At 43.3% G+C, this 27,262-nt stretch overlaps 1 protein-coding gene across 1 annotated transcript in view; it reads right to left on the minus strand.

Moving 5' to 3' along the window:
• PIK3AP1 (phosphoinositide-3-kinase adaptor protein 1) overlaps window positions 1-27,262 on the minus strand; it is a gene marked incomplete at its 5' end in the record, with an annotated part of 117,228 nt that overhangs the window by 79,534 nt on the left and 10,432 nt on the right. Inside the window, one exon of the mRNA XM_081268242.1 lies at window positions 26,501-26,920. Within this exon, the coding sequence (XP_081124368.1) occupies window positions 26,501-26,920 (420 nt within the window). The remainder of the gene's footprint in view (window positions 1-26,500; window positions 26,921-27,262) is intronic.

Here is a 27,262-nt window from a genome sequence, read left to right on the forward strand (position 1 = left end):
ATGTATTCTAGAGTTGGTCAGTTTCCTGGGGGCACCCAGAATGGAATGCTGTCTCCAAACACAGTCACACTTTGAGTGTTGTGACTTCAGCATATGCATGTGAAGGGGAAAATTCAGACCATAACAAACATGACGTCTGACTTCTGTGTTTGCCTTCAAAGACAGAGAAAGACTGGACACAAAGTGTAAGACCAGAGCTTCTGGCTTTCCTCTGGATATTACTTCCAGGACGGCTGAACAATCTGATGACCTAAAGCTATACTGAAATCATTCTCGGTGCAAAGAAGATTTTGACTGGTTTGGGAGAATGCTGACGAGAAAAATCATTCTGGAAACTGGACCAACTTTTGTTTTAGGTGAACAAAAAGAGGTGTTTCAGAGTCCCAGTGGGTGGTGCTGGACAGGAAGGTGTTCAGTTGGGGACTCCTGCAGGAGATGAGCCAGGATGGCAGAGGTTAAAGGAAGAGAGCTAGCAGGTTATCAGAAGGCAAACCCACAGCTTCCAATTTTCCTTGGGACACAGGCAGTGGCACTGCATTTTGGGGACTCTGAAAGTTATCCTGAGTACCCATATCATAGATCGGTTATGTCTCTCTTCATTATCCTGGTCTATGCTTAGCCAGGTGGGCAGTCTTTTTTTCCCAGGGACTTAAAGACTCCAGTTTTTATAGATGTGGTTAATGGAAAGCAATGTCTATTTTTCTCCCTTTTACCATCTTTAAAAAATACACACTCACAAATATACTTATATGTTCTATATATGTTCTTTTCATATACTATATAGATATGGATGTGCGCGCACACACACACACACACACACACACACAAGGATGTACTATAGAGCAACATATAAATACTAAAGAATTAAGTCAATGGGGCTAAAGAGTAAGAGTGAGACAAACAACTTCCATAATTAGATAAGTTATTCTTGATCCTTAACCGTTCCTCCTTAGATTAAACTGCTTAACCTTAGAAGTCTATTCTCTGCATGGATTTTTCATTCTAGAGCCTGAAGCTGTGCGGTGAGGATGCTACTGGCCCACACGCTGGCTTCCGTCTTCTTGCAGCAAGAGCAGGTACTCAAGGGCTGGAGGGTCTGCAAAGACCACTCGCCACTGCTCCTACATCCCATGCTTGAATCTCCTTTACCCACAAACCAAATGCCTACCGAAAAAATGGGTCTCGGCACGTGGGACATCACCTTTGCGAGAACTGCCTTGTCTCTGAAAGTCCCTTCTCCAATTTCCTCAAGAAAGAAACTGTCAAGGGAGAAGAGGAGCCACTTTTTTTCATTCCCTTCTCTGCTTTGCACTGTCTTCCCATGACGGGATCAGTCTGTGCAGACATGATACCCGAATGGGGATGGAGCTGTATGACCCCCCCTTCTTTTTTGCCCCGTTAATAGATGCTTTTTCTTGCCATTTTGCCCAACTGACACCAAGCCTCGCCTTGGTCGCCAATCAAAGTCTTAGCAGGGTTTTACATAAACTGAAATTTACATTCAATCATCACCATAGCAACCATCACACAGAATTAGATACAACTTTTTCCCCTCTAATAGAATCTTTTTTTTTTTAAAGAGCTGCATTTCTCTTCAGTTGCAATCCAAGCTATTCAGAAAATAACCATTACAAACCTATTTGGGAAGAAACTACATTTAAACAGACTGTAACAAGGTTCCAAAAACAGACATGGAAAGTGGTTTCTACACACTCAGCACCAATCACTTATTGCTTCAACTGGTGTCCATACATTGCTGAAGTTTCAAGGATTTGGCCTGCCACTAAGAATTGTCCAAATCAAAAGGCCTGGCTCCTAAGTGTGACAATCATCCCTTGATAGGTGCCCCAAAGATAATGACTCCAGGCTAGGGCATAAAATTCTGCTAATTTCAAAAAGATATCTTTATTGTTTTTTTTGTTTTTTTTTTAATTTTTATTTTATTTTTTAGTTTTCAGCGGACCCAACATCTTTGTATGTGGTGCTGAGGATCGAACCCGGGCCGCACACACGCCAGGTGAGCGCGCTACTGCTTGAGCCACATCCCCAGCCCTATCTTTATTGTTTTTTAAAAAATAAAAATACATCAAGGTTCAGTTGGACTATTCAATGTGCAGTGGGCAAAGCCCTTGAAATTTCTAGAATTCACCTGCTGGCTGAAGAGGAGCTATTCAACAGCTAATGTGGCTCAAGAGAATACACAGGTAATGGAGAGTAAGCCAGAGACCACTCCCTCCCCAGATCTCTAGTTTTTTTTATCATTCTATGAGTACAAGGGAGGCCTTGGGTACTTGCAGATTTGGAAATGTATATTTTAAACTTAGAAAAAAGTCAGAAAAGATATCTTTCAGAAATTTTACTAATAAAAAATGTTCTCAGGCAACACTAACCACACAGACAAAATAGTAAGTACCCAACCTCTCACCATTCCTGGAGAGCTCACCTCACTACTCACAGTGCCAGAAGCTGGGCAATCCAATATGCGCCGAAAATTGAGATAACGAAATTATCATCTTCCATAAACCAAGTGATTTGATCTTGTTTATTTATAAGTCAAACTATCATGTACTGTATCCCAACCGTTCATTTATTTATTCATCAGGTATCTACCGAGCACTAGATGCTACCAGATGCTGAGAGATGCATCTAATAAAAATAAGTGAAGTTTTATCCAAGACCTCATCACTTTTGTAATTCACAGTGTGACGGATGTTTTATACAAAACATAGGGAAATTTAAACCCATCTTCCAATCCTTCAAGGTTATGTCTATATACAGGAGCTAATACCAGTCATGTGGGTGGCTGTGCCACTCATTTTAATGACCCCAGTCTGAATACCAGAATAAGACCAATGGCAAATAATTACCACTTTTATTGTTAAGACTTAGACCTCACCAGAGGATATTTATTTTGAGATTTCCAAAAAGACCCTGACTTGTTCCTTGTGTTCCTCTGCCACTTAAGAGAAATGACTGATTTCCACTCCAGAGGCAAATAAAGATCCTCCAAATGCTCGTAAGTTAAGCATTATGAAAGTCAAAGCTAGACAGTTCATACAGCTTCTCCTTATTTTTTTTTCTATTCAAGACCACTGACATAGCTAGTTGGACAATGTAAGCAAAAAAAAAAAAAAGGTTATTTCCCAATAACTTCCAGTAGGCAAAGTGAAAAATCTCACATATTTAGTGTATGTCAGAATAGGAAACTGGTTTCCGCTCAGATATCACATTTTAGTCAGCTTTTTGCATTGTATCAAAGTACCCAACATAACTTAGAGGAAGAAAAATTTATTGCGGGCTCAGGATTTCAGAGGACTCAGCCCACAGATGGCAGAATCTGCTCTGGAGGCAGCACATCATGCGGGAAGGGCCCAGTGGAGGAAACTGCTCAGTTCATGGTGGGGTCAGGAAGCAGAAGGGGGCTGGAAGGGCCAAGCTGAAGATGCAACCTCCCAGGGATGCCCCCAGTGACCCACCTTCTCCAGCATGCCCCACCTGCCTACAGTTATTGTCTATCAGTCCATTCAAACTAGGATGGGCTGAATAGGTTACAGCTTTCATAATATCATCATTTTACCTCTGAATATTCCTGCAATAACAGGAGCTTCTGGGGGACACCTCATATCCAATATCCATCAGTATTCATACCATATTCTCTCCCTGGCCCCTAAAACCTCATGTCCATATCACAATGCAAAATGCATTTATTCCCAGCTCAGTGAAAAAAGATGCTGATCGGGGATCAGGGAGCCTGCATTTTACAATGTGCCTCACTGTACAAGACAGTCTGGGCAGGGAGAAATAAAAGCCACTGAGTTACCAGGGAGCATGTACACAAATAATCAGAAAGAAAATCCCAGTGCATTCAAAGATCAATGAAATTATGTCTTAAGGACAATCTTAAGAAAAACTATGAGGCGCAGTAGGCAGAATTCAAGATAGAACAAATACTTTCCAAATTGCTGTGAAAAAAACAAGAGCCCATCAGACACAATCCATATTGGAAAAAATGCACCAAGAAGCATTAAACAAAAATGGATCAAGTGGGAAAAATCAGAGATGAGGGCATCTGGGGTAACACTCAGGTATCTCATGTTGCCAGTGAAGAAGACAAGCTGTGGATAAGGTAATCCTTTTGCAAGAGTTGAGGAGCCTGACCAACACACACATTAAACCAACACAAAAGTTCAGCTTTTTGTTTTTGTTTGTGATTCTGGGGATTGAACCTAGGGCCTCGCACACACCAGGCAAGTACTTACCTCTGAAATACATCCCAATCTTTTTTTTTTTAAATATTTTGAGATAGAATCTCACTAAGTTGCCTAGGCTGACCTTGAACTTTCGATCCTCCTGCCCCAGCTTCCTGGGTTGCTGGGACTACAGGTGTGTACCACCATGCCTGGCTATTGCTTGCTTTTAAAAAAGATAAATAGGGGGTTGGGTACATAGCTCAGTGGTAGAGCATTTGCCTGGCATGCACAAGGCCCTGGGTTCCATCCCCAACACCAAAAAAAGAAAAAAAAAGATCAATAGGAAGATCATAATCTCCCCATCACAGCCTCCTGGCAATGATGCAGACTTGTGGCTTTTGTGGTCAAAAGAAGCAAAGAATATCATTTTGAGTATGTTAGGGCTGTAGACTTTCTACTTTTAAAAAATACAAATATATCCACAAAAGCCACAAAATTCAGCTTGTGAGTTGTTTACATCCTTTTTCCCCCCCAGAGTGTCTTAGATGACAAGGTCATATCTAAAATGACCCTCATATGGTGATCATTCCAATGGTCACTAAATTCAAGATACACAAACCTATCACTGAAAAGAGCCAAGCAAAGAGACAGCACCCCTAAATCTCTCCCATATGAGGCCTTGTTCAGGGTCACGCAGCTCATAGAAGAGACAGCCAGGTGTGGTTCAGCAAGAAAGGATGGTGACTATCTGCATCTGTCCATAGCTCCTGGCTGGCCCCTGTACCACCTCCATAGCTGGGCTGGCAGCAAACAGTTGGCCTCATGTCTCCTACAGTAAAAATCACAGAAGGAACTGCCACACCTCACATGCATTCCAGGGAAGAAAAGATCACTGGGCATTTGCAGGTGTCAAGCGTGGAGCTAGATACTGGTAAGACCCAGAAGGATAGATTTTGTTTTGCAGTTTGCTTTTTATCTTATTCATGGGCAATTGTCCTCAAACTGGTCTTCTTGCTTCTATCTTCAAGGACTTCACAGTCTTTTGGGTCACAGAGATTTAAGCATCAGAAAAAGCTTCAATGTAAAGAGAAAAGATCAACAAGGGAAGAATGCCCTTGTTCAGAAGAGTGATCAGAGTGAGCTCTCCAAAACTGGTCCCCCCAGTCTCCAGATGGCAGAGAAGACACTGGAACCTGAGAATAATGCTTCAGGACACATCACCAAAAAGTTAATAGACATGAAACTAATTTCCTCCATGAAAAAAAAAAAAAGACGAAAACTTCTGGGTTTGTTTGTTGTTTGTTTTTAAGAATTGGGGAGCCTGGTGCAATGGCACATGCCTGTAATCCCTGCAGCCTAAGAGGCAGAGGCAGGAGGATTGCAGGTTCAAAGCCAGCCTTAGCAAGTTAGCAAGGCCCTATGCAACTTAGCAAGACCCTACTTCAAAATAAAAAAATAAAAGGGGCTGGGGATGTGTTTCAGTGGTTAAGCACCCCTGGGTTCAATCCATGGTACAAAAAAAAATTATTGGGTCACAGTCTCATGAGCAGGACAGGAATGGAATTTTGAAGGGATAGGGAAGAACAAAGTAGGACCTTGAGAAGGCTGGGATCCAGAGGCCACCGAAGATGCGCAATACCCTCCAGGAAGGAGTTCTACATCTGCCTGTATAATTTGCTGGTGATGTATGGTTTTGTTCTGGACAAAAATGTCTCTGCTACTAACAACAACAAAAAATAATCTAAGAAATACTCTAATAAAATTGCAGGCATCTCAGGGGCTAGATGATACTGGGCTTTGAACTGTCACAATAGGAACCTGGACTTTACCCTATATCAGTGGCTCCCTGTTTGGGTTTTAGGAAACTCATCCTGCAACCTGGTAAAAGCTGGAAAGGTATGAGATAGAAGTAAGAAGACCATTTAGAAGGCAGTCATCCACGAACTAGGAAAGAAGCAGCTTGCTCCAAAAGAAAATGCATGCAATCATCCACTAAAACGATTCTGCAAGTGTGCATGTTATAAATTCAGAGAAGAGGATCCATCAGTTTTTTAGAAGTTGCAGAATAATATATTCACAATGATTCTAGTGATAATGAAAAACATCTGTGCTGGTGTGTGTTTTATAAATTCCTAAGAATGGGAAGATACACACCAAACTGTTCCTGATAGTTCTCTCCACGTAGGAGAATGAGGATTAAGATAAGCTGATGAATATTTTCACTTTTTCTTCTATAGAAGAAAATTGGGTTAGAAAATTGGGTGTTTTTTTTTTTTGGTAACAAGTATATATTACCTTTATAATTAAAAAAAACTTTTCTAAGACTTAAGAAATTCAAAGATTACTATAAAATCAAAAAATATTTCTATGATAAAAAATGACTGGGGTCTACAACAAAACCAGTAGCTATGAGAACGGAAGGTGGAGTACAGGGCCTCACAGAAGGATGGTGAGGCACAACAGGCAGGATCCTGGCCGGAGCAGGTGTGTCCAGGGGTAGCGAACATCTCAGCTTCATTTCTCCAATCCTGGGAAGTGATCATTGTTGCATTTTACAGATGACTGAAGAGGAGCCTCTGAGAGACCTCCCCAGGACCAGAGCCGGGTACTTCAGCCAGAGCCCTAGCCTCTTGGTCTGAACTTGGGCCTCAGCTCACTGGACGGCCTGCACTACTGGACGGCCTGACCACTCTCTCTCCCTTCATAGCCAGGGCTGCTTTATTGCCTTTTCTGTGCCCAGTCCTGATCCAAAGCAGCAGTAGGGCACTCGTTGTGACAACATACAGCAGCAAATGGGGACACCATGGAGATGAAATCTGAACCCATCCCTGCTGAGGAAGGGCCTGGTGCTTAAACTGGCCATTACCACACAGATGCCCCATGCCAGCTTAGCTCCCCAGGATTCTTGCCAGCAGGACCTATATGTCTGCTGCAGAATCTCTAATCCCCCTGCCTCGTGGAACACAGCACCAGGGCCTCACTGAAGTCTCTGAGTGGGTGTTTAATAAATATATATTAATGGGAGGGCTGCTGGATCGCCTGAAGCAAATGTGAATCTGCCTTTGGTTCTTTATTTAGATCATGAATGTTCCAAGAGCATTTATTTTTTTCTTCAACAATTCAGGACGTAGGCAGTCAATGCACATTTGTGACAGATAATGACTGTGACCCTAATGAGATTAATTTACTCACTCTGTTCTAAAGCTACTTCAGCTGAAAAATAACTGTAATATCTGGGCTCCAGGACTTCAACCAACCAGCCAACCAACCAAATAGCTGAGACTTCTGCGCCCACACTGGACTGGGCACAATGGATAGACCCACAGAACATATGTCTGTCCTGTTCCAGAGGAGCACATGATCTATCTGGAATTCAGGAGGTGATTCAATGAACCAGTGTGTGCTGTGGATGCCCTGCTGATGAGCACAGGAGTCCAGGGAAATGAGAAACCACAGGTGCTAGAATTTAACAGGTTTGGACCGTGTGGTAATGGACAGAGCCAGGAAAGATAGGGATTCCCCCAGTCTCTAAGGAACACGATGGCATTTTACATATCGAGAAAGGCAGCCATTGCTTTCGTGCTGTTCACCTCGTCACCCCCAGCCCTGGGTGGCTGCTCAACCAGCTACTGGACGGCCTGACCACTCTCTCTCAAACACCACAGCCAGCATTCTCACAGAGATGAGGTGTGTGTTTGTGCTTCCTTCCTGCCCCACACAGTATCTGGAACACAGACCTAGACCAACGGGGTTCAGGAACATTGAGCAAATAGAAGTTCACCCCGGATCCCAAATCGGCCCCCTGTGCCCTGTGAGGGGTTAGATGGATACGTCTGGGGGTGTCCACGCAATGCCAAAGAGAACCACCACATTGTCCCTCTGTGCTTTGGAAACTGGTCTCTTAATCTCTATCGGAGGGCTCCAAGATTCCCTCCTTTCGAAGAAGCGTCAGCACCTCCTTTAGTTTTTGTGTCCCCAGCACAGGACCTGGTCCATGGGGGGGTGTTCGATAAATAGTGAATGAAGGGACAAATCCATCTGTCCAGGCCCCTCCCCTGAGGGCTGGTCCCACAGCTGCAAATGAACCCTCCACAGTGGCTTTGAGTTGTACCAGAAGATTTGAGCGTCTGAGCACAGATGGCCATCTTCCCCCACACTGGCTCCCCCACTGTGATATCTGAGACACCCTTCTTCTAGCTACGCAGGCCCAGAACCTTGTCTCCTTGCCTGCTCTTTCTTTCCTCATTCAACCTCCCACCTAAAGCTAGCACACATACCTCACTTAGGAACCCCATGGCCAACAGCAGTGTTTACAGCAGCTCAATTCATAATAGCTAAGCTATGGAATCAGCCTACGTGCCCTTCAACAAATAAATGGATTTTTTAAAAATGTGGTATATATACACAATGGAATATTACTTGGCCATAAAGAAAAATGAAATTATGGCATTTGCCAATAAATGGATGGAATTGGAGGCTATCATGCTAAGTGAAATAAGCCAATCCCCCAAAAACCAAAGGTGAAACGTTCTCTCTGAAATGCAGAAGCTAATTCACAATAAGGGGCGGGGGGTGGGGAAGACATTCACTGGATTAGACAAAGGGGAATGAAGGGAAGGGAGAGAGATAGGAATAGGAAAGACAGTAGAATGAGTGGGACATAACTTTCTTATGTGCATATATGAATACATGACCAGTATAACTCCACATCATGTTCAACAAGAAGAATGGGAAGTTATACTCCATGTATGTATAATATGTCAAAATACACTCTACTGTCATGTATAGCTAAAAAATAAATAAATAAATTTTAAAAATCACAGAACATCGGTGGCCTACAACAATTGAAGAAAAATAAAAAGCAGGACACAGTGGTGCACGCCTGTAATCCCAGCAGCTCAAGAGGCTAAGGCAAGAGGATCAAGAGTTCAAAACCAGCCTCAACCACTCAGTGAGGCGCTAAGCAACTCAGTGAGACTCTGCCTCTAAATAAAATATTCAAAAGGCCGGGGATGTGGCTCAGTGGTCAAGCACCCCTGGGTTCAATCCCTGGTACCAAAAAAAAAAAATTCCATGGCCATCATTCCTTCAGGCTCTAACCAGGCTTGTGCCTACATCCAAGATGTAATGCACCATCTCCCTCCACAGGTAGGATGTGGAAACCAGAGCCCAGCCTCCTCGCATTCCTGGTCACCTTTCCTCTTGTGCCTACCCCTCGCCCCTCCCCCTTCTCTGTGCTGCTTTATCCTAAGTCTTGGGCCTGGAGACAGGTCTGCAGGTCTGTGTAGGCAGTGGTTGGGCAGCTAGTGAGAGGTGACTTATGGCTGGATTCAGAGCAATCCTGACTCTCTGCCTGGAAGATAGGAGGGGGTGGAGGTAGGGAACTGATCTTGAGGAAGCCTTTGCTGCAGAAACACACACACACTCTTTCCCTCTTTACATTGACCTGCCAGGGGCCTACTGCCATGGATTCAGGAACACACAACTCACCCACCCACCTGCAGATGCCCTTTCACATTTCCAGTGTTTATTCAACAAGGCAACTTTGTCAGGGGCTTTTGCTCCTTCCAATCAACCCCGTTCCCCACCCACTCTGGAGACAAGGCGTAAACACAAGATCTGAACCATATACAAACCCTGGTGGTAAAGGGGGGTGGTGATAAGAATCACAGGGCAAGAATAAGATGTCAGAGGAACTTTGCATTTGATGCTATCTCAACAAAATACTCATGAGCTCATGAAAATGTGCTATAATATTTCACCAGAAAAATCCGATATGGATTCCATTCCTTTTTAATTATCTTTAATTGACAAAAGTTGTAGAGAGTTATCAGAGTCGACACAATCTTTGGAATATGTATACATTGTACAATGGCTAAATCCAGCTAGTTAACATGCATTACCTCACCCACTTCTCCTCTAAGCTGGATCTGTATGCACATTTAGTTCTACATCCAATTGATCTTCTGGAAAAAGGCTTGAGAACCTGGGTCTATCCTTTAGTTGGGCTGCTTCAACAATTTCTCCCAATGCCTTGTTATTCACCTTGCTGCCGGAGCCAAAGAAAGCCCTCTGAGATAGGGTGGGCAAGGCTCCTTGATGTTGAAGGCCCATCTCCCACGGACTCACTGTGACCTTCAGAATCATTTTCCCCACCTTCCCTCCCAGCCCACTTTCCAGCCTCCATTCAAACAGGCTCTATCCTTTCCTGCCCCTTTACCTCACCCACTGAGTTCCCCTGACCCAGACCCCTTTGCTTCTCACTCTTGACAACCATGCCTCTTAAAATCCAACCCACCAACTGACCACCCAATCAAAAATGCCTTCTTGCCTTCTGAATTCTGTGTGCACACCAGTTTCCTAGCAGACAGCCTCAGTTTTATGAGCTGAACTCACCCACATAATTGCTTCCTCCCTTCTCCCCACAACCACGCACCAAGTCCTGCTGGGTTCTGCCACCCCTCCACAGCGTCCCTCCCTCTCCACAGCTCAGCTTCTGCTCAGATCAGGCAGCCCTGTCCCCCCACAGCCACCAGACGACCTCGTGAAAATCAGTTCTAATGAAGTCAGACCCACATTCAGCCCTTCAATTGCTCTCAGGGGTATTCAGAGTGAAGTCTAAGCTGCTTAAAGAAACATGAGACTATTAAGCTTTCCAGGGTCTCCCTTGCAAGCCCAAGGCCAGGTGTCCTCAAACTTTAGTGCCCATCAAAATCATCAAAGATATTTGTTAAAAAATATGAATTCCCAGTAGACTCCAAACAGACGTTCTAGCTCACAGGGGAACGGGTAGAGGCCAACATCATGAATGTTAACAAAAAATGTGGGGTTCCAAACATTTGGCTTTACATCAAACTCAAAAATACATGATTTCTGAAGCAGGAATCCCAAGGATCACACTTTGAGGCTACTAAAAATGGGGCTGGAAACAATTTTTTTTATTTTTTGAGATGGGGGTCTTGCCATGTTGCTGAAGCTGGCCTCAAACTCCTGGGCTCAAGTGATCCTCCTTGCCTCAGCCTCCCAATGGCCTCTGGAAATAATTTCTGAGAGTCCACTGAGCTTAGAGGTGAAGAGGAGCAAACCTGGTGCTCCCACTGCCTTTGGGAAAGTGGCTGTTTCCCAGCCTCATTTGCAAAATGGAGATAAACATAGCAATGGCTTCTCAGTTAAAACTGAATGAGATAATCACTAGAATAGGGTGGCACGGCACTTAGCACTGCAAACATTCCACAGCTGGTGACAGCTGCTGATGCTACTAATGTTACTAATATTACTGGGAAAGAAACTGAAGGAAAACAGCAACATGAACCGCCCTTTAATGTACATTATCTCTGCGTTGGAAGGACATTAGGAACTCCTTCTTCAGCATCTTTGGCAGATGGTTGCCTAACTTTTAGCTTATAAGGCTCTGGTCATCTCCTCCTGAGACACCTGCTCCACAACAAAGCCATTCCAGGTGTTAACATTCTCCCGGAAATCTAGCAGAATTCTGCTCTCATGTGCCACCATCCATGAATCCTAACCTGCCCTTTGGAGCCTCATCAAACAACACTAGACCTGTTTCCACATCAGAATCCTGCAAATGCCTGAAGATGATTATCATGTCTCTCCTCCTCCTCCTCCTCCTCCTCCTCCTTCTCTTCTTCTTCTTCTTCTTTTCTTCTCCTTCTCCTTCCTCTTCCTCTTCTTCTTCTTCTTCTTCAGAAAGACATCAAAGTGCTGAGCATGGTGGCACACACCTGTAATCCCAGTGGCTCAGGAAGCTGAGGCATAAGGATTGAAAGTCCAAGGCTAGCCTTGGCAACTTCGCAAGACCCGATTTCAAAATAAAAAATAAAAAGGGCTGGGAATGTTGCTCAGTAGTTAAGCACCTCTAGATGCAATCTGTAGTACCAAAAAAGAAAGAAGAAAGAAAAAAAAGGGGGCAGCAAAGTAATATGGGACTTTGAGTTCAGTGTCATTGGCCTAAGCTTCTGGCCAATTGAGTGTCTCTGGGCAAGCCATCTGACCATGCTGAGCTTTAGTCACATTCCAGCCCCAAAGTCCCTAATTCTGTGGTTCAGCAGCCCCAATTCTTTCTTCCATCCTCAGATCGAGATCAGGATTCCAGGTCCCTCAGTGTGGCGGACATCTCTTGCATTGCTTGATAAGAACAGCGATCCCCCTTCAGGAAAACTCTTGATCCCTCTGCATTCACCAAGTGTTTTGAATGGAGGCCGTGAAGTTTGTAGAAATCTCATGCCCCAGGTTCCCAAAGCAGGCCAACCACAGTCCTCTAATCTCCTGGTCACTGTTAATCAGCCTAGAGACTGACCTAAATCTCTTGGGTCGACCAATTAGTCCTGTCCTGAGATTTAAAATTTTTGAACCAGAAAGAATGACATTAGCTTCCTCTTAGGGCCGGAGCTGGAGGAAGTGAGGTGGAGGAACTCCTAGGGGTCCTGGCACTTCATGGGGATGATGCATCAGAGAGAAAGGCACCAACGTGCGGAGACACCAAGTGAGAGGCGGAGGGGGAACTCTGGAGTTCAAGTCCTTGCACCCCTTCCTTTCCCAGAGTTTGGTTCCTCTTTCATCCAAGTTGGTGTTTTCTCTTACAAGCAAACAAGTACAGAAGAACACATTCACCTCCCAAGGCAGCTTCACACAGAGATGGCTCAGGCTTGCCTATAACTCCCCAAGCCTCCCAATACAGCTCCCCCCTCTCCTCACCTCCCACCAATACCTGTTCTAGGTGAGTAACTGCAATCTGTGTATAATGCAAAAAAAAAAAAAAAAAAGCTGTGACTTTTTACTGTCTGGTCATTATTCTGAAGGGCAGTTCAAGCCTGCATCTTACAGCAGTGAGGCACCTTGCTGACTCATATGGAGCTTGTGGTCACTTTGAACCTCCAGATCTTTTTCATGTAAAGCCCATGCCTTTCCCTTTGCCATGCTATAGTTTTACGGTTGGGGTTGTTTTGATTTGGGGGTGAGGCAGGGATGAGGCTTGGAATCTAATTGTTGGATTAGGGCCAATGTTCAGCCTATAGAGATTGTTATGACTCAGGATTCCATCACCAGTGACAGAATTTCCCAACTTGTCTACCAAACAGCATTTTTACCAATGTGCTAGGATACTCGTTCTCTCTGTTCTCTGCTTGGTGGAGTCAATCTTGAGGCTCTAAACCCAGGTCAGGGGCTTCCAACTCTAGCAACCTCATCATTTCCGAAGTGTTCTTATTTCAAGTTCTCATGGTTATGGAGACATTGGGAAGCTAAATTTTTATAACATGAATATTTTTACTGACAAAAATGCTCATTTACAAAATTGGTCCCCGCTTAAATATCTCTGCTTTTCTAATCTTGGTGCATATCCTCATCTACCAAGTTATGCTTTTGTTGTTCACTCCCAGATTTAGGATTTCTTCACAATAAATGATAAATGCAATGTGATTTGATCTCATGGGGTAATTCCAGATTTTGCCAAAGATGCAGAATTCTATGAAGTTGATGAAAGTGATGTTGGAAAACTGTTACAACTACAATAAGACTGCTGTCAGTGGGAGAGGCTACCAGCTGAACAGGAGAACACCAGCAGGGATACTGTCTAACAATCAAAAGCTAATAAGCCAGGCCTGGTGGTGTATGCCTGCAATCCCTGCAGCCTGGAAGGCTGAGGCAGGAGGATTACGAATTCCAAGCCAGCCTCAGTAACTTAGTGAGGCCCTAAGCAACTCAGTGAGATCCTGTCTCTAAATAAAATACAAAAAAAAAAAAAAAGGGCGGGGGCTGGGGATGTGGCTCAGTGGTTCAGTGCCCTCTGTCTTCAATCCCCAGTATCAGAAAAAAAAAAGCTAATAAAAGGAACACTTGATGGTAAAAAGGAGCCCTAAGAAAATTGTAGGAGTCAGATGTGTTGTGAATATTATTTTAATGCAGCACCAAAAAAAAAAAAAGTCAAACTGAACTAAGAGAAATTATACTGCTGAACTAAGAGAAATTATACTGTTCTAGCAAAAACTAGTGTCAGAAAAATGCACTCAACCCCTCCTGCACAAAAGCTTTAGAAAACAATTGATTAGGTTTTTGTGTTGCTTTAGAATTGGCATATAGAAAAATTAAGATGAGACTGTGTCAATATGATAAAATAAGTTTATTTTCTTAATTTCTTTTTTTTAATTTTTAATATTTATTTTTTAGTTCTCGGCGGACACAACATCTTTGTTGGTATGTGGTGCTGAGGATCGAACCCGGGCCACACACATGCCAGGCGAGCGCGCTACCGCTTGAGCCACATCCCCAGCCCCTATTTTCTTAATTTCTAATGTACTATAAAATTTTGACTCTTGCGTCGAGTGACCATTTCATAGGAGAGATGGTCTTCTGATGCTGAGGGCCTGCTAAGCCTGTGTTGTTGCCACCTTGCAGCCTTCAACCCTTGCCACCTGCCTCATCAACAGAACAGGTCTTGTCTCTGCTTTTCCAGACTTTCGACACTGAAGACAGTTTTCACAGCTCCAAGAAAACTTCTTTTCTCCATGAAAAACTCATTTCCTCCCATCACCTCTCATCTGACAGAATTTGAGAACCCCATTTATTCCATTCAGTGAATCAACAATTATGGAGGGCCTGCCGTGTCAAGGACGGAGCTAGGTTCTGAGACTAAGCTGAAACTTACATTCTATTAAAGGGACAATAAACAAAATGAGTAACTAGATGAATGGATGGATGGGTGAGTGGGTGGGTAAATAACTATATGTGCTGTCATCATCCAGTCTCCCATTGAAATGGTGAATATTTCTCCAAATAAGCTGACCAGTGCAGGGTAGAGGAGGAACCTCTTCTCTGCTGTCAAAACTTCACTCATAGCTGGGCTCGATGGCACACACCTGTAATTCTAGTGACTTGGGAGACTGAGGCAGGAGGATTGCAAGTTTGAAGCCAGCCTCAGCAACTTAGCAAGGCCCTAAGCAACTTTGTGAGACCATGCCTCAAAATAAAAAATATAAAAATAAAAAGGGCTGGGAATGTGGCCCAGTAGTAAAGCACTGACTGACTTCAATCCCCAGTGTATATATATAAAAAAAAAAACAACTTCCATTCATAAGCCTTCATTTGGTATTTACTGTTTGGGGAAGCAATATTGCTCTTCTGATTTGTGTTTAGTTTTTGTTCAACTAAAATCACCAGTTCCTACAAATGCTTCTCTTAAAACATGTATCCCTCTATCCTGTTTTTGTATGACAGTTCAATTATTTTCTTGGACCCCAAGAAGGATTTTATATCAATCCTTATCTAATCTCCTAATCTAATCCAATCTAATCTTCAGTCCATCCTTCCAACCAACATACATTTAGATGAACACATTGAAAAGGGTACACTTGTACACTGCTGGTGGGACTGCAAATTGGAGAGGCCAATTTGGAAAGCAGTATGGAGATTCCTGGGAAAGCTGGGAATGGATCCACCATTTGACCCAGCTATCGCCCTTCTCGGACTATTCCCTGAGGATCTTAAAAAGAGCGTACTATAGGGATACTGCCACATCAATGATCATAGCAGCACAATTCACAATAGCTAGACTGTGGAACCAACCTAGATGCCCTTCAATAGATGAATGGATTAAAAAATGTGGCATCTATACACAATGGAGTATTACGCAGCACTAAAAAAATGACAAAATCATAGAATTTGCAGGGAAATGGATGGCATTAGAACAGATTATGCTAAGCGAAGCTAGCCAATCCTTAAAAAACAAATGCCAAATGTCTTCTTTGATATAAAGAGAGCAACTAAGAACAGAACAGGGAGGAAGAGCATGAGGAAAAGATTAACATTAAACAGAGACGAGTGGGGGGAGAGAAAGGGAGAGAGAAGGGAAAGCATATGGAAACGGTAGGAGACCCTCAATGTTACACAAAATTACATATAAGAGGTTGTGAGGGGAAAGGGGGGGGGGAAACAAGGGAGAGAATTGAACAACAGCAGATGAGGTAGAGAAGGAAGATGGGAGGGGAAGGGAGGGGGGATAGTAGGGGATAGGAAAGGTAGCAGAATACAACAGTCACTAATATGCCATTATGTAAAAACGTGAGTGTGTAACCGATGTGATTCTGCAATTTGTATTTGGGGTAAAAATGGGAGTTCATAACCCAATTGAGTCAAATGTATGAAAGATGATATATCATGAGCTTTGTAATGTTTTGAACAACCAATAAAATAAATAAATAAATAAAAAGTAAAAAAATATAGATGAACACATTCTTTGAAACAGAGAACATATTAATATATGCACATCAGCATCACTGCTGTCTAGAAACTTAAGAAACAAAATGCTAATTTTAAAATTAAGAGTTTGAATAAAGTTACTTTAAAATTTTAGACAGTCCTAATCACTATTCTGAGAAAATGATGGTCTTGCCTGAAAACTATGGTTAACCTGGGCTCTAGGTTGTCATTAATGGCCACGTGCAAAAGATCTGCCATACCTACAAGCCAGGCCTTCTCTTCTCTTTTCCAAGATGGATGCTTAGGTCACTCATTCTTTCCTTAATGGATGCTGTAAGGAACTACCTTATAAAGAGGTCAGGTCCCCTTTATGATTCCCTGGCTCCATAACCCTGGAGGCTCCTGGAATTAGGTAATTAGCAATGGTAACTGGCTGGTGAATGTCCCTCTCTTGCTAGGATACATACACTCCATGAGGGCAGGGCTTGAATCTGACTTTTTCCATCAAGTTTCCCTAGGATCCTGCATAGTGCCATACCCATGGCAGGCCCTCCCCGGAGCTCAATAAATACCTGTTGGATATCAACATAAAATAACAAGTCTCATCTCTGCTACTGTCTCTAACATCAGGCAAGGCATCTAACCTCTCTGGGTCCTACTTTGTCATTTTTAAGTAAAAGGATCAGACCAGATGATCCGCAAATTTCCTACTCTAATGTTAATAGTCTATATTTTCATCTAGTTGATTAAGTATCTCCCTGTCTTCCTTTTTTCCATTAGAAACTCTAAAACTAAACTGCCTGCAAAATATGGGCAAGTTTTAACCAGATGAGAAAAACTGGGGCAAAGCATCATTTAAAGATTCCTAAACCGTACAGGGATTCTGAATTCAAAATGACTTCAAAATAAAATAAACCCTTTAGGCTGCCAAATTATGGTTCGGGTATTTCAGCAGTGTCTTTCTCCTGAAAAACCTCAAACACAAAAGTACTTTACAATCACATTTGGAGATCTTCTCTGGCATCAAACCAGGGCTTTGAAAAATGATATTCAGAAAGTATTAGAGCATTTGAAAGGTTGGGCCAGAAGGAGTAGCAGGCCTGGCTGGGTTTGGAATCCTAACTGCCATATCCTGCAACAGAAATGTTTCCCCACGTTTTACATGCTCAAAAACCCAAATCGGCAGCTCATGCAAATATTCTATCTGATCGTTGGAAGAATGTCTTATTTTATTGCAAGCTTTAACAGTAGCTTCAGCCTCACGCATTAGCTCTCTGTGTAAAAGGAAACTTCTTTCAGTCTAATTTAAAAGTAGAGCATTTCATTTCGTCATCGGCCTCCCCCTCTGTTTCCTGTGTTATCAGATGTTAGAGAAAGAGCCTGCAGGCTTTTTGTGAACTGGCAACTTGAAAGACGAAATATGAATGCTCGACCGGCACATCTTAAAATCAGAACCTAGTATGGTTCCAGCCTTGTAAAGGTGATGGGGAAGATGTACACATTCAGAAGGCCAAAACTCAGAATGGTACTAGAGAATTCCCAAAAAGCCCATTCTCGAGCTTTCCTCCAAACGATAGATTTCTTCACTTTCAGAAGAAACACTGAATTTAATCTCTGCTAGTCAGACCACACACACCCAGAGGAGCCAACAAATGACGTACCCGAGGCTACCACATCTGGTATATTTTTAAGTATGGATATGGGAAAAGAATGTACTCTATAGACACTGTCTTTCATTGAATGAACTTAAGACATTTGGGGGCTTCCCCTGATTAAAAACACCCTCTGGGACCCAAGAAACCTGCTCCATAGAAACCACTGACAATCACAGACCCTAAAGTAAGACGCTTATGGGAAGCACATCTTTTTCACCAACTGGGACACTCAGAACCGGCCCACGAGTAGGGAAAATAGACAACCACCATGGATATCCCCACTCATCCAGTCATCCAACTGTCCACCATTGACCAGGCACCGCCACACACAAAACACCGTCTGTGGAGAACAGTATTAGAATCGTTTTTTAAACACACACCAAAAAATGAAAACAAAAGTCTCCAAATATCTTCTTTTTCCTCACAAAACAGTTTTTAATCTATTTCTGATTTTGTTCATTTTCTATATCTTGGGGGAAAAACTGCCCTCTGTTTATCAAACTAGTTAAAATAGGAAATTTTCTGCCCACAAGTCCATGTAACAAGCTGACTATAGTTTCAATCATTTCTGCAGTGAGCAGATCAGGAATCATTTGCAACATTAAACCATCCTATTTTCTGGCTCATCTCAGACATACTTTCAGTCATGTGAATGGCTGGTGGAAACTAAATCGAAAAGCTGTGAAAACAACCTGTAATAATAGGGAAATTAACAGACCCATCCTGCCATGCATACTTGCCCCTATTTCTCCCTCCCCCATTCTGATCTTCCTGTGAACCCACATGCATGAATCTGCATGCAGATCATAATAAAATATATGTAAAATGTCAACTGCTTATATCCTACCATTCCCATAAAGATAATGGTAGACTGCTACCTTCTGCTAAGACTGAATGTGGGCTAATGTCCATAAACAGAAATCTTTCTTTTAGGGTTGCTTAAAAATTGTGTTGTTAAGAATACCTTGTTAGCTAAAATAAATACAGTATAAAATATACTTGGTGGGATTTTTTAAATATCAGATTGAGACCCAGCAATGAAATGCAATATGTGAGGTAACACATGCTTGGAATCATGGAATTTCGTGGCTATAAACCTCTGAGATATCCACCTGTGTTCTCCCCACTATTTTAAAGAGAACAAGAACAGATCCGAATGGCCAAGTGACTTGTCTAAAGTGGCACAACCAGTGAGTGTCCATCTATGAAATACACACTGCTGTTCTCTTACTGACCCTAGGAAGACAGCAGTCCAAATTGGACAAGAATGAAAACATGATTCAGTGGTAAGTAGCTGTTCACTCTTTATAGGGGCTTATTCTACACCAAGCCAGTGACAGCACAGACATTGGCAATCACACGAACCCATTCCCTTACCAGAGGTCAGTCTGAAAGGTTGAAGGTCAAGGCGCCTTCGTGGGGAAGTTAACCCCAGTGCAGCCTGCTCAGGTTAGCTGGGCACAAGCCCAACATATTCCTCAAGAGCCCTACAATCCCCATGACACCATCATTTTTCTCTTTATAACATTCCTAACTGAAATTAAACCATAAACATAGAAAAAATTTAAACACTGGGGAAATACCTAAAACAAAAGTTTAAAATGTCCCTTTAGGGCTAGGGCTGGGGCTCAGTGTAGAGTGCTTACCTAGCATATGTGGAGGCGCTGGGTTCAATCCTCAGCACCAAAGAAAGAAAGAAAGTTACTTTGTCCATCTACAATTAAAAATATTTTTTAATGTCCCTGCATACCCAAAGGTGACCACTATCAACAATTTCTTATGTATCTTCCCCAAGAAAAAAAGAAAAGAAAAGAAAGGAAAGTTGTATGTTTCTTTTAAGGTAGACTTAAATAACATCATATGACACACTCTTCTGTATCTTAGGATTTTGCCCTTCATAAATCTGAGCAGACTTTTCATAACAGTACAAAGAGAACAGACAACCTCTGTGAGGCTGGTGTGGTATTCCGTCACACTGACAGAATGCTAATCTACCTAACTAGGCCCTGACCCAAGGAGGATTTTTTTGAAGTACAAACAAGCAGCCTGGTTTGATTCCATCTTCACGAGGGTTGCCGGGACCTCCATCTCACGAGCTCAGAGGGTAAACTGGTCATCTCAAGGACAGAAACCCTGTGATTAATCAAAACTAACTTGCCTTAATTGACCGTGTCTTTTGGAGCCTGGGAACATACCTAAGCAGGTGGCGACACAGAAAGGGACAAAGAAGGAAGAGATCAGCGAGGGAAGGAAAGTAAAAGATACAGTGCACACAGCATACCAGCACCTACCAGTGCCCATTAACACTTTTTTGAATGAAGGACTGACCAACAGATTGAATAAACAAAGAAATCAGGATAGTCATATTCTTTAACACATATGGCATGTAATGTATTAAAATATATTATATGTAATGATAGCTCCAAGTCTGAAAAGCAAACATTCTTTTCAAACTTTACTGTCCAATAATAGTAGCCACTGGCCACATGTGCCCATCAAATATTTGAAATACGTGCTGTCTGTAAAACACATGCTAGATTTCAAAGATGAAAAAGGATGTAAAATAGCTCACTAGTTCTTATGCTGATTATATGTTGGAATGAGACTATTTCAGACATACTCCATTAAGTAAACCATAACATTAAAATTAATTTTGTCCATTTCATTTTACATTTTAAATTTTTTAAACTGCAACTACTAGGAAATTTGTAATTGCATGTGTGGCATGTATTACTCATTTTTTAGAGAACACTAGGATGTAGACACCATTATAGCAATGACTGTCTGTTTTCTTGCTCTATCCCAGTCAACAACACTAGGTCCTGAGAAGAGTAGATGCCCAACAAATACCCATCAGATAAAGGCTGGCTCTGGAATCTAGATAAAGCAACAATTAGACCTTGGACTCCAAGTCAGGAAGCCCTTACCCCTTCCCTGCTTTTATGGAAAAGCAGCTGTGTGACCTTGGGTAAGTCACTGAGTCTGCCTGTGCCTAGTTTTTTTTTTATCCTTAAGAAGGAGATAATATTAACATCTGCCTTAGAGAAACTGCATGGACCAAATGCAATGATATCCATAAGATGGCAGGTCCCTCCAGAGTTCTAGTATTCTCTTCAAGTAACAGTCCCAGGAGAAGCGAGGTTAAAAAAAAAACTTTACTAAAACAACATGGTCAGAAATTAATTGATAAAATTCCTACATCTGCTGTTTCCATCCTGGCATATGTTAGAAAATTTAGAAGACAGGTACAAACTTGAGATTCTCAGAGTAGCAGAAACTTGAGCATGCGTTTCCCCCTCTTCATGTAGCTCACCAAACGCGGTCAGCGAAAGAATCACAGATACTTTATTTGAGGGGCCACAGAAAATCTAAGGTGAACATGAACAGGGAGCAGAAGCCCATCTCTGGGCAGCTGCTAAAGCAGCAGGGATGGCCAAGTTCACTGCCCCACCTGGAGCTCCCAGTCTTGCAGGAGATCTGTAATCCTGGGGTCTCAGAGGCCTCAGGGATAACTTCCACTGACACAAAAAACTATGGTGGGCATCGGTCCTTATTAACCAGTTCAGGTGTAGTCGACAGTGAACCATGCGATCGGGAGCGTGAACAGCCCCTCGCACCCCCCACATCCTCCCCTCCCCCATTCAACGAAGAGGTCAAGGTACCCAGCAGGGGAAACCCAAATGACTCTCGGACAGGCTATAGCTTTTTAGTGACAACAGAAAGATTTCACCATCCCAGCTGGGCATCTTCTTCCCCAAATCAGAGATCATTTCACAAGGGGAGACGATATGGAGAAAGCACCCTGCAGAGGAGAGCAGCACTAAGGAGGCCATGCAGAGCCAGCAGCAGAGTGGACGAACCCACAGCAGAGCAAGAGCAGACCAGCAACCCACACCCACAGAGCAGGGGAACCGCAGAACAAAAGCAGTCCATTTCCACAAGGTCCAGCACCAGATTCTCCCCTTGATCTCTGCAAGGCACCCCAGAAGCCCGGAAGCCGACCATAACTCACCATCCACGAGGCCACCACACCAAGAAGAGCGCAGCGACTTCCCCTTTGCTGAGAGGGTCTGACTCCCTTCCCTTCTCTATGAGTTACTGCCTATGACGTGCCACAATCACACTCTAAGCCCTGGGGACCACTGTCCTGTGACCTGCCTCAGGGCCTGAGTTACTGTTGGCTCCTCCGACCCTCAAACCAAAGGAGAGAACACTAGTCCTGGAGCAGAGCCCAAAACCCATCGTACAGCAGGGCCAACGCCAAGGCGTTCTGAAATTCATATTCCCAGCACCAACCCCCAGGGACTCCAGTTCAGGAGGTCAGGGGTGGAGCCCAGGCACCTGCCCTGTAAACAAGGTACCAGGGCAGTACCAATGGCCAGCCCGGCTCGGGAGCCAATCACTAGAGAACTCCATGAAGCTTCATTTTTCTCTGATCCTTTCTCTTCTGCAACTTTACTTATTCCTTGTCTCAACATGCGAGAGGACAGTGGAGATGGAGAACAGAAGAAAGTGAGGTCCCAAAGTGAGCTGCCCCAAGCTTACCCAAGGCAGTCAACCTCTCTGAGCCCCAGTTTTCACATCCACAAAATGGCAGTAAGACTACCTGCCCACACAGAAGAAATGCACATAGGACATCCTGCCATGTACAACAGAGTGGATAAACCTGGAGGACATCATGTCAAGTGAAATAAGCCACACATGGAGATGAGTACTGCATGATCTCACTGATACCTGAAACTAAAAATGTCACACTCAGAAGCAGATAATAGAACGGTGGCTACCAGGGCCAGAGCAAGGAAAGAAGGGGGGAAATGTCAGTCAAAGGGCTCAAACTTCCAGTTATAAAATGAATGAATTCTGGCAGATTGAATGTATAGCATGGTGACTATAGTTTTTACTTAAAACTTGCTAAGAGTAGATGTTAAGGGTCCTACCCTCCCCCAACACACACACACACACACACACACACACACACACACACACCACATAAATTTTTTTTAAAGAAAGATTTTTCTTAGTTTTTATTTCTTTTAGTTGTACACAATGCATTTATTTTTATTTATTTATTTTTATGTGGTTCTGGGAATCAAACCCAGGGCCTTGCACGCACCAGGCAAGCATTCTACCACTGAGCCACAACCTCAGCCCCTACCACATAAATTTTTAACTGTGGTAATCATTTCATGGTGTATACTTACTGCAAATCATTGCAAACCTTGAATATATTTAATTTTTTTGTTAAATATACCTTGAATTATTCAATTTTTGTTAATTATACCTCAATAAAACTATAAAAACATAAATAAATAAATAAATACATTTAGGAAAAGACTTTAGAATCCATTTGATTAGCAGAAAGCATTTTTCAATATCCCTACTGTTTTTCTTTTAAATTTCAGTCTAATATGAAAATTAGGATGCTAATATCAACAAAGGAAGGCCCGATGTGGACACCTCCCTCCATAATTTTTCATGGGAACCAAGGGTGAAATACATTACAATTTTGGGGTGTCATCAGAGCTCTGAAACACAAAGGTCAAGGAGCGGGGGTGGGGTGGGGAGCAAGCATAAAATAATGCAAAGAAAAAGGGAAACAAGGGCTGGGGTTGTGGCTCACATGTGAGGTGCTGCATTCGATCCTCAGCATCACATGAAAATAAATAATAAATAAAATAAAGAGATTGTGTCCAACTACAAAAAAATTAACAACAACAACAACAAAAAAAAAAAGCAAACAAGATCTCCACTGTAATACCAAATCAAAGTGGGAGAAGTAGGTTCAGGGCTTCCCGCCATCCTCAGCACACCCATGCAACAACAGATGAGAACTTCTGAAGTAAAACTCAGCATCGCCCACCGAGTCCTTTCCCACACAGTCTCACAGAATCTATTTTTGTAATCCAGTGAGATTTGCAGCAAAGAATAGAGCTCCAGTAAAAGAGGAAATAATTGCTGTGCCGTACCTGGGGTTTTCTCACTTCCTTATTTGAAAATAATCACCCAACAAGTCCAAAAAATTCAGAATGGTACACTCTTCTACACACTGACATATATCATTGCAGACATTTTGGAACTAAACCAAGTCAGCTGAAAGGTTCTGGGTAATTTGCCATCTTCTTACAAAACTTATAATGTTATATTACAGCACAAGGAGCCAGAATAAACCTTCCCAATCATCTGGTCCAACCCCATCCTTTTACAAATGAAGAACATGGGAAATAAGCTGGCTGCTCCAACCCACCAAAGACCCTAATTAAAACATCTGCTCAATCTTAAGGTGGCTGCCAAATTTGGAGAGGGGGTGGGAAATAAAGTTAAACCTCCCAAACATTTTTAGTGGAATAGTAATGATGATCAAGGGGCCTATTAAATGACAAAAGAGGAAGGTTCATAGCAGCAGTAGTACCCACATCTCAAAGTCTGGGCCACTTATGTCTGGAGAACTGAGAGATGAACAACTGTCAGAGTGAACATGATAAATCTGTGAGGAGAGGAAGAGAATGTAGGGACCTAATCACCACACGCTGGCCTGAGTTATACCTAAACCAATGGATGCCCAGTAGCCGCCCTGCCCTGATGGGATGCTGCCTCATTTCCAGAAAGGTGAAGATTTGAGAAAATGGTTCGTGCACAGCAGAGGTACATGACTACTGACCCCACACGAGAGGGGCAGTTTAGACCTTGGCCACCAACAGCAGCAGCACCAGGGAGCTTATGAGAAATGCAGAATTTTAGCTCCACGCCAAAGTCAGAGTCAGACTATACACATTGACAAAATCCCCAGGCCCTTCTGTGCACAGAAAAGTTTTGAGAAGCCTTTCTTTATCTAACACAGCAGAAAACTAAAGTGTACCTGACTACCTGTAACCACCTTTAACCTAAGTTTCCATGCCCATCTTCTCTTTCCTATAATTTCATTTGTCCCTGTAGCCATTGATTCTGAACTGTAGAGACTTCCCACTAAGCAGCTTATTTTAATCGCCCATCAAAATAATTTCTTTCTGATGAGAGGTTATTTGTTCTCAGAACAGAAACACCACTGTGAAACATTTCATTCTTTCCGAAACACTTGACGTTAAAAGCTCACAGTAGACTGAGACAGAGTCTTTGTTTAAAAAGTAAAATATTAGAGGAGATCAAGTTTTCCAGGCATTTCATCACTGGATGCTTCCAAACAATATTCAAAGAATTCTTTTTACTACGTTGTGTGTGTGCGTGCACCTGCGGGCATTGGGGATTGAACTAAGTAAGGGCTTCATGCATCCTAAGCATGCACTCTACCACTGGGCTACACTCACAGTCCTTTATTTTTAATAACATCACCACTGTGATGTTTTAAAGAACAATCCGTTAGAGAGTCCAGTGTGAGGTGCCAGTACGATGACAATATATCCATGGAGCTCTGAATGAGGGGTAGGCGGTTCACATTCTGCCCATGAGGTCATAATGGACTGCTACCATGACATAAACTCATCTGCAGAAACAACCATTTGGGTCTGTTCTTCTTTGGGTCTGTGTAGGTAGCTCCCCCAGCAATGAAATGCCATCATGCACATATGAATTATGTGCTTTTTCTATCATCATGTCCCTCTAAAGTAAAGAGAAACAACCTCTAGGAAAACTACCAATCCAGATCCCAGACATTTCGGGTGAGACATCTTTTTCATTAACAGTCATTTCTATTACAAAGTGAGCAAGGCTCTATGTTAAGAGACCTGCTCAAGTTTACGGGTTTAGAGTAGGCTATTCCTGTGACGAGAGCACCTTGGGAAGCTATGCTACCTTTTTTAAGGTCACTAAGAATTCATAAATTCTTGATTCATTTTCATCAGATGGGTCAGGATTGGATGAGTCGAATTAAGGCCCAAGTCACACCAGGGATCACTGAGGCACAGTTAAATGAAGCCCATAATTTTCCAAGCTCCTGGGTGAGTGTCAGGAGACTAGATGATCCATGTATAGCCCACAGCAAGGCAAAAACCAGAAGACCAAAAGAGGAAGAGAGGCTGTGACATGCATCCATCCGGGTATGTCTTCTGCTACTATTAATCAGAGCATGTGTCACACTTCCTGGGGACACTGAAGTTACTATCTCTGGCAGAAAGGATTGGAATTTTCGCACTTTAAAAGGAGAAGCAGGGCAAGAGACAGAAGCTAGGCTGGCGGGCAGCAGAGAGGAGGAGGGCTGCTTCTCCATAAACATGTTCTCCACAAGGGACGCCTTTTCATCAGAAATGTCAGGGTCATGTGACAATAACACGGAATTGACCAAGCATGAGGGCTGGCAGCCGCATTCCTCACTCCTATTCCAAACTGAGTCTCTGCCTTCCACCCTGGCTGCTCTCCATGCTGGAACCTGTCCTGTGTCTTGCAAGGCATAGAAAATTCCAGAAACAAGGCTTTTGCCCTAGTATAGAATGCCAGAGAAGAAATCCTTACCTTCAGAAATGGCCTTCCTCATGGCCTCCAGGTAGATCTCAGGCTCGTCATCACAGGTGAGCTCCTGCCAGTGGGCCCAGTTGGGGAAGAAGTGCGAGAATTCCTCCTCACTGCCCTGAACCCCACACAGCAGCCTGACCACGCGTCGCGGCGGCTGGAAGGCCCTCTGCAGCACAGGCAGCAGCGCTGGCTGGTAGAAGTGCTGCACCAGCTCTGCAGACAGCAGCACCAACACGCAGCGGGGGCTCAGGAAGAGGCGCAGGTCCTCGGCAGAAAAGGAGGTCTGGGGGCCCAGCCGGTGTGTCAGCATCTTCTGGCTGCAGACCTGCCGACTGGTCAGGAAAAGGTCCTGGAGGTATTGGCACCATTCCCCTGCATCCGGGCTGTAGATTATGAGGATGTCACATCTTCTGGGCACCCCTGGGCAAGAAGGAGGCAGGGACGCTTGTTAACACACTTGCTCCTTCTAGGAGGTTTCCCACAACCAGCAAGGATGTAGCGTCCAGGCAAGGGGCCTGGCACCAGTTGTCATCCGCCTCCCGCAGTAAATGTGTGCCAGTCATTCCTCCCAGGCAGCAGAGGTGCAGTCTGGGATTACAACTGCAATAATTGTAGCAACAACAACATTGTATAGCTCTCACTGTTTCCTGCTCTCTTTTTAGCACACTGCCTATGTAAGGTGCCCCTCCCCACTCCTGGTCTGTAACATGAACTTTCTTCTTCTCCCTCTATTAAAGTACAAATGCAGAAACAGGGGCCAAA

The sequence above is a fragment of the Spermophilus citellus genome (assembly GCF_964194105.1).
Source record: "Spermophilus citellus genome assembly, chromosome: 15".
NCBI lineage: Eukaryota > Metazoa > Chordata > Mammalia > Rodentia > Sciuridae > Spermophilus > Spermophilus citellus.